This window comes from Kryptolebias marmoratus, linkage group LG22 (assembly GCF_001649575.2).
Source record: "Kryptolebias marmoratus isolate JLee-2015 linkage group LG22, ASM164957v2, whole genome shotgun sequence".
NCBI classification, from domain to species: Eukaryota; Metazoa; Chordata; class Actinopteri; order Cyprinodontiformes; family Rivulidae; genus Kryptolebias; species Kryptolebias marmoratus.
The window spans coordinates 23,364,590-23,373,017 of NC_051451.1; the positions used below are offsets into that span (position 1 = coordinate 23,364,590).

At 37.3% G+C, this 8,428-nt stretch overlaps 1 protein-coding gene across 1 annotated transcript in view; it reads right to left on the minus strand.

Annotated features, from left to right (window-relative positions):
- Window positions 1-8,428, minus strand: part of wdr27 (WD repeat domain 27) — a 32,766-nt gene that overhangs the window by 13,785 nt on the left and 10,553 nt on the right. The window contains exons 13-20 of the mRNA XM_017412788.3: window positions 6,360-6,426; window positions 5,955-6,023; window positions 5,773-5,876; window positions 5,385-5,474; window positions 4,920-5,038; window positions 3,126-3,259; window positions 2,351-2,445; window positions 1,789-1,910 (exon numbers count right to left, since the gene is read on the minus strand). Of these exons, the coding sequence (XP_017268277.1) occupies window positions 1,789-1,910; window positions 2,351-2,445; window positions 3,126-3,259; window positions 4,920-5,038; window positions 5,385-5,474; window positions 5,773-5,876; window positions 5,955-6,023; window positions 6,360-6,426 (800 nt within the window). The remainder of the gene's footprint in view (window positions 1-1,788; window positions 1,911-2,350; window positions 2,446-3,125; window positions 3,260-4,919; window positions 5,039-5,384; window positions 5,475-5,772; window positions 5,877-5,954; window positions 6,024-6,359; window positions 6,427-8,428) is intronic.

The following is an 8,428-nucleotide window of genomic DNA, read 5'->3' on the forward strand; positions in this document are numbered from 1 at the left end:
GCTGTCCACGAGTCAATAGCAGCTGAAAGGGTTAATGCATTTAATCCATGCCAGTAGCTGCAGCATATCCAGCTAATCCAGGCTGTCCCAGGGGTCAAATATGCAGAAATGGCTTTACTAAAGGGTCACTGAGGATAAGCCTTCCATGTAAACAAGTTGCATAAGCATCAATAATGAATCATCTGAAGACTTTTATAATGAAAAAATATTTGGTTGCTGCTAAAATTCAGAATACATTTCATGCAACTTTTTAAATTTCTTTATTTTTTTACATCCTGCAACGTCTCAGCCGAACACCGACACAGGCAGAAAATTGTGTGCACGTTGGTCCAAGACAGTGATGTAGGAGTAAACCAAACAGCGTCATGGAACAGCAAGATGGACTGCTCTCCGACCATCTCCAAGGCCGGCCTTAATCCTAATACAGCAGTAATTTTCATAAACATTACTGATAATCATATGTCCTGCCTGGCCGTCATGGTAAGTTTTGGGCAACCAAAACATTTTTTTGACTGTAACCTTTTTCAGACAAACCACAAACTAACACTTTATTTTCCTCAAAGACTATCTGTGGCTTATGTAACTTGTAAAAAAAAACCCACTCCATGCCTTATGCAACGCTGTGAAATCTGCCAAATAACAGACCCTTCAAAAGTTAGATGGAAGATAGGTCTCGCACTACTAATTGATGCCAAGTCAAGCAAATTCTTTACTCTGTGGGTTAGAGCTACATGTCAGTCAGTCTGCGGGTGAAGTGATGAAATGTCTCTGTTTTTATCCATTCGAAATGGTTGAAGTTTATTATAAGTTATAATCAAATAATGAAGGAGAACATTTCTGTAAAGTAGATTTGACAGACTTATAAGAAATCTAGGCGGTTTGAAGATGTTTCTTTAGAAGTGTTTGTTTTGAAATGGAAAAAATGATTCTAATTTACATTATTGTTTCAGAATTCAAGTTTTTTAGAATAAAACACTGGCATTGATCTATAAGTGAATTTTGCAAATGGCTTTCCAGTACCCAACAATCACAAGTTTTATAACTTAATAAAAGTTTTAACCGGTAACTGGTACATAATGCATATTTATAATCTTATAATTATTGTATGAATCAGAAGGTGAGTGCTTGGGAACTCTGAGAAGCCCTCAGTCTATGAGTTATTAGACAACAGACTGGTGGCTCCCATCTAATATCTGGTCTGTGTGCTAATTTAAGTTGGCCTGCAAAATATTAAATTATAAATAAATTCTGCACAATCTAATACAGCAATCAACTGTATCCATCTCTGACAGCAGCGCCTTAGCCAATCAGAGCTCTTGCTCACACCACATGATAAGTTAATACATTCAGAAGTGCGTCCCCAAAGCTAACAATGGTGTACCAATGAACTGATCGGTGATTATTTGTGGCATCAGCCAATGTTGAAAAGAGTTTTCTGGGAAGTTGTTTTGCAACTGGAGCAGATGTGCTGAAACAGCTGCTCTTTGTTTGTGCCAAATGTAGCTACCTTTAAGTGGAAGTAACACCAACTTTTTTACCAACTCCACTCACTTTGGATCCCACCACCAGCAGCAAGCTCAAAAAAAAGCCAAGAGAGAAGCAAGTTTATTGCTGTTTTACATCACTTCTTTTTATTCCTGTAAACTGTTAACAGTAACTGTTCCAGTTTTACACAAGGAATCTGTGTTTCTCCCACATTTATTTATTTCCTGAAAATGGTGTTTGTATATGAAACACAGACGTTTTTACCAACAAAGTGATTCAGTTACCAGATGTAAAAGCTCTCACCTTGTTCTGTGTGATGCAGTGGATGACTCTGCTGTGGGCATCGGGCAACACGGAGGCAACTGCGCCTTTGTTCATGTCCACTACTTGAATGGAGCGATCTGAACCACACACCAGAACGATGTCTAATAATGCTGTTAAAAAAACAGTCATGACTTGTGCACCGCACTGTTTGTTTTACAAACTCTTTAGCTTGATTTAAATGGCATATTTTTTCACCTACATGCAAATAAACGATAACAAATCACTAAGTATTTGCATCTGAATACATTTTTCATGCTGTGTCAGTGTGTCTGTGTTTGTTTTTATTCCAGCTGAATTCTGTTCAGTGGACCCCAACACAGGGTTGGAATGCAGACATTCCTAAAAAAAAATAAAGACACCTAAATGCTTAGTAAAATCTGCAGAAGAAACCCTTAGGCTAAGACTTAATGACACTGCCGTGGTTTACATGGAAGTGGTCTAACTAGATGCTTTAAGCAAAAGGGATGGGCTCACTGTCAGCATCAGTGTGGTCTTAACTGCACCACTTCCTGCTGAAGGAAGTGCAACAAAAAAAGGATACATGAGAGAAAGTCATTGGCTGCAGATAGAGCAGTGATGTCTGTTGACGATGTTGGTACGCAGCTTGCCATTTTCACGACACTCCGCTGCTTATATCTAGAGAAAAAAAATATTTGAGTGCTTGTCATTTTCATTTTCAAAACAAAGTGTTAACACAATATTTGAGCTTTATGCAACTATAGGAGAGAAAATACAAGTGTTACCCTCTAAAGTCTTACATTGTGATGATAGTAACGGCCATATTTAATTATTTTTGCTTTTTTTCTGTCAGTTTAAGCAGCTCTACTCACAAACTGAACTATCAAAAACAGTGATCAGAACATAAACAATAATAGGTAACATTCACTGTTAAAAGAGGAAACAGACGCCCAACCTCTGGATATGTTTTGCCAGCAGAAGGTACCATGACAGCCTGTAGTGCACGTTTAAGCACTTTGAGTGTTAATGAGTGTCAGCGCCATCTGCAGTAGCAGCGAAAAGAAGCCAGGCTTCTGCTAGTAATAAAGTCTGCTTCCTAAAGAGGTTACATAAGTGTTAAAACCCATAAATATATCATCTTCTGTCTACGAGAACATTTGTTCTTTTTTGCAGTGATTAACTAGAGAAGAAAGCACAGTTTGGTCTGCAAATATTCCTTGAGCAAAGAACAAAAAGTCCAAATGTGTTCATTTATAGATGCCAGCAGAAGTGTACCCCTTGAATACTGCTCTGAGATTAACGAACAGTGTCCTAAAAAGCTCGTCTATCTTTTTCTTTGGATGTTTTGCTGCTTTTACCTTTTGATGACATCACGGGTGATGTCCACGTTATACAGGTACAAGTAAACAGAAGGTCCAGACGCCAGAAGTAGAAATTTGTCCAAGTAATAAAACTGGGCACTTTTAATGGGTTTACTGAAAACATTGTCACCCTAATGGAGAGAAAGTAGAGACAAAAGTCAAGTGTTGTGATATTTTGGAAATATTACTTAATATTTCTGTCAAAAGATAAGATATAGAAATATAGCTCGATCAAAAACATGTCGTAAGAAACAAATTTTATGAACTTCTTTTTTCTTAAACAGTAGATAATGATGTTTAAGGTAATTAGAACAAACACTCTTGAAAATATTATATTTTCTGTAAAATCTAGTTAAAAAAATGTAAGCTTGAGCTGAGTTATCAAACCAGCCAAAATATTGTGACATTGTTCACATACATAAATATTTGTTTAATATTAAGCAAAGATTTCCAGGACTAAATAAATAATAAATCAGTAAACTCTGATTATATGAACCTGATACTGCGTGTTTTGTCCATTCAGAGACATTTTTACAGCCATGCTCTTCACTGATTTTGTGTTATACTAAACAGATAAGAGGAATCCAACAAATAGCTCCAAAAATGAAGGTAGACATCCCAGGACAGGCATCCTCATCAGACTCTCTTTTCTGTGTACGTTTCAGGATCTATTGAAGTGGGTTTGATACTCTTCTCTGTCCAAGTATGTGCTAGGAATATTATATCAAATATATGGAATGTTAAAACTTATATTAGCATCTATATTAACTATAGTATGCGGTCATTTAAGGAATTTTCTTTTTGGAGCGTTCAAGTAAAATTGTGCAAATCTGTCTCGAGTCAGCATAGCTTTTGTCTCTGAAGAAACGTTCCACTTGTTGCCAATTTATTTTTACAAGAACATCACAGACTGTAGATCCAGCCAAGATATGAAATAAATGCACAGAATAAAGCGAACCATGAATGTTTAGCATCAAATCGCACAGGGACCAGAGCTATTTTTTTATTTGGCTTGGGGCTATATAAACTTCTGACTGACTCAATAAATGCTAAATCCAATATAGTAAGATGAGCAGGACCAGAGTTCTTTACACTTTCAGTTCAATTGTTTCGACACACAGTACCGAGAAATCTTTAAAACACTAATACACTGAAACAGTTGTTCCCAAACTTAGGGTTAGTGATCCCACCGGAGGATCATGAAACACCAAATAGGGACCCTCAGATAATTTCCAAAAATCTAATTAAATTTAAATACATTTTGATAATAATGTTTTAGTTATTATGAGTATAAACTAAAGCTATAAATTTAAAAAAGGTAATATAATTGGTAAGGTTAAGTGGTCTTCATTTAATAGAGTTATTTGTGAAGTTCCATACTTAAACTGGTGATAGTCGGGGTAGCCTCTGTTACAATTATTCCGTGGGTCAGAAGCTGAAAAGTTTGGAAACTGCAGCATTGAAACCTCATGGATATGACATAAACCACACTTGAACGCCAAAAACAGCGAGGTCAACATTCTTCCAGAACAAAGTCTATTTGAAATATGATATGACTTCCAAGCCCATTGTGAGGTTTTAAATACTCACAGGGACATTTTTTCAACATGAGGTCACTCTGGCTTATCCTTGTTTCACTGGAAAAGCCCGAGTGACAAATCACTCATTTACAAAAATGAGTGAGAAAAAGGTTTCTCAGAGCTCAAAGTAGGGCATGGAACAAAGAGGGCTAATATTCTGAAAGTCTGAAAGTGATGCCAAAAATATGTGCACATGCAAAAGGGCTATTACCATGATAATGGCAGGCTCTGAGCTGCCATTGGTCCAGATTCGTATTGACAGGTCGGATGAACTCAACCACCACTGTCTGCCGAGGCTCCAGCTCACACTGCTCACTGGTTTGTCATGACCTACATTCAAAGACAGATATGTCAAATAAGCCAGGAAATACAGTGTGCAGTCACAACATTTACTTTTATGGTATTGTTCAGGCAGCCAGGCAGAATGAAGAAAAGAGGCTGGTGTTAACCTGCACGTCACCTCAGCTTCTGTTCTCTGTCTCTGCTGCCTTCTTGTGGACATTATTTATACATTTAGAATTAGGCCATGAAGTGCAAAATGAATGCACAAACATCCTGCTTTTGCCAATGACTTTTATATGGCTTGAATAAGTGAGACAGAACTATTACAGAATAGCACTGAAGTGACTGAAGGTAAATCTAAAGCACAGCAGACGTTCATATGAACAGGTCGCACCTATGTAGACAGTCGGGCTACCAGTAAGAGATGACTTGTACAGCAACACTGAGCTGTCGCCAAGACCACACAGTATTTGTTTTCCATCACCTGGGAGGTAAAGGGAAAGATAGAACTGTTTGATTAGGTTTTTATTTAAGTTGGATCTATTACAACCAAAAGCAGGACCACAGTTTAAACATCGGACAGTTTAATGGAAGACATTTGTTTAAAGGTCTACTGGATGAGTCACTTTGTTAGATGTAGTATCTACTTTATTTTGTACAACTGATCTGCAATAAACTGCATTACGATACCGTTTTTTTTTTCCCCTATAAATGTCAATGTTTTTAATTCTGTTGTGCAGTTTATATAAATGGAGTTGGAGAAGTCATCAAAACAGACTCACCTGAATACTGAAGGCAGAAGACTTGTTTGTTGGCAATGCTAAGATCAATACATGGAATAGTTGGTGCTGCACTGTCTGCTGGATAACTGCTGTGGAGCAAACCTCTAAATGACAAAAATGTTTGTTTAGCACAACACCTTTCTTAGCACCGACACTAATGAAAAATAAAATCCTCCGCTTACATCTTTTTGGTAGTCTTTTTAGAGGAAGATGTTTTTTCAGCATTTATCTTTGGTGAAAACATAATTCTTCTGAAAGGCAAAAACAAAAATTAGTCATTTCATCAAACCGCATTTGAACCGTATATTTTCAACACTGTCTTTTAGAAACCTTTGAGCTGATGCCAGACAGCAGTTTGTGGATTTAAATGTGTAATACACCATCGATTAGTGCAGTTCTCAACTTACGGAGGCAGCTGCCTTTAAATGGAATAACATCTAAAATATACAGTTAAATAAATTAAGATAAATTCTATTTCTCTCTCTCTCTTAAACAGGATCAACTCATTCTCTCTGCACTCAATGTTTGGACAAATCAATTATTATTTATTTATTTTTATTGGAAGAAGTTCTTGTAACACACCGCACCTTGGGGAACTGGTATATCCAGATGACTTCACTTTTGAATGAAAAACCAGTGGCTTTTCCTTTGAACCTTCGGCATAAAAAACAAAAACACATGTTCAGAGAAACAGATTGAGTAACAAAATATTAAAAAGTTATATTCTATATGACTTATAAGACCATTTGCAAACCTTGAAATGTTTTCTAAAACTGCAACAAATTTGAATCTGTAATTTGTTTAAAGTCAGTGTATTCAGAAAATATAATTATACAGTTTGATGCCAGAAACACCTACAAGAAAGTTGGAGGCAAAAAACAAAGGAAGACAGAAAAAACAATATCTACTGTATGTAACATTTTGGAAAGGCTTTGCAGGCAATGCATTATTTGATGAAAGCTGAGATAGTTGAGTTTGTATAAAATAAAAACAAATCCGTAATTAACTTATTCATTCCAAACGCATGTGGATCATGACTCTTCTGTGTGTCAGACAACCATGGATGAGTTAAAGAAAGGAAAAGAGAATCTCAGTGGGCAGAGGAGGAAAATGCTGTTGGACGTGTATGTTCCTTGAAATCTCAGGTAGCACGTCTTAAAAATTGTCAGGCCCTCGTGAGCAATATAGCTGCATGGGTTTTAAGGCACCTTGGAAAACCATTAGCACTCCCGGCCTGGTGCGTCCGTGTTTGTCACCGCCGCTGAAACTGGATTATGTAAGAGGAGGTTATATATCAGCTTGTTCTTCTGGCACAAGTTCATCGTAGATGAAAATAAAGGCAGTGGGCTCAAATACTGTGTGGTCAGAAGAGTCCAAGCTTCAGCTTGCTTTAGGATAAACGGACATTAGATTCTCTGAGACAAACATTAAGAAGACAATTCGAGTTGTTACCAACAAAACGGGCAAAAGCCAACATCTGTAACTGCATGGATTGTCCATGGTGCCCACTTTTTGTGTGCACGATGAGGTGGATTTGGAACTTTGGAGAAACATATGCTACCTACTTTTTCTCCAGGTGGTTTGTGGTTATTTCAGTTATTCTGCACAATTTAGTTTTTCTTAAACACAGAGTGTGAGCTTGAAAGGCCTGCAGTTTAGATCTGTCGCTCGATTGAAAAACTATGCAGCACACTGGGAAGAGAAGAGTAAGGCACAAGCTGTCAAGCAGGTGGAATTGTGTATATTAAATTAGCTACAAATGAATATATAAAATGAGGTGTTCTTCTGTAATATTCCTGTATGTTGATCAAAGCAAGCTACACGTCTTTGCAATTAGACTTTGAAAAAAATGTGCCAACTTGTAGGAAAAAAAAAAAGGTTTCATTATGTCTCATTTTAACTTTTTACTGGGGTAGTTTTTTTTAGTTGTGCTAAAAAAGGGTAATTTCGGACCCCTGGATGATCTCACCTCGCTGTGTGCTGCTAAATGAGCCACAAAACAGTCGGAAGTTTTGTTCTTTTCATCCTTTCTCTCAGTGTCTTTTCTATTACAAAGAGTTAACTTTCTCCAAAGCAATTAAAATATGAGGCTTTTGAAATAAATTAATGTTTTCCTCCCAAACACATGCAACAAAAAAGTTTCAGAATTAAGACATTTAATCTAATTGAAACCATCCGGCCAGACCAAAAACAATACGTCTAAAGTTGTTCTGTGTAGTGCCAATGTGCTCTAAATGTTTGGCAGCAGGATATTTATCTATAAAGCATACAAGGTTACCTTGTATACTCTGTTTACTTGCATATTTTTAGCTGCTCTAAGTACATTATGCTTCTAAAATAAATTAATGTCAATGGTTTTCATCCAAAATTGCTTCCATAAAATTAAAACAATTCTTTACCTTCTTTTGCCTTAGTGTTTTTTTTAAGATTCATTTTATAAATGAATAATAAATAAAAAGACCCCTTATGATGAACATAAATATTGGACACAGTGTTCCCTTGCCCAGACGCGGGTCACCGGGGCCCCACTCTGGAGCCAGGCCTGGAGGTGGGGCACGTTGGCGAACGCCTGGTGGCCGGGCTTTCACCCATGGAGCCCGGCCGGGCACAGCCCGAAGAGGATACGTGGGTCCCCCTTCCCATGGGCTCACCACCT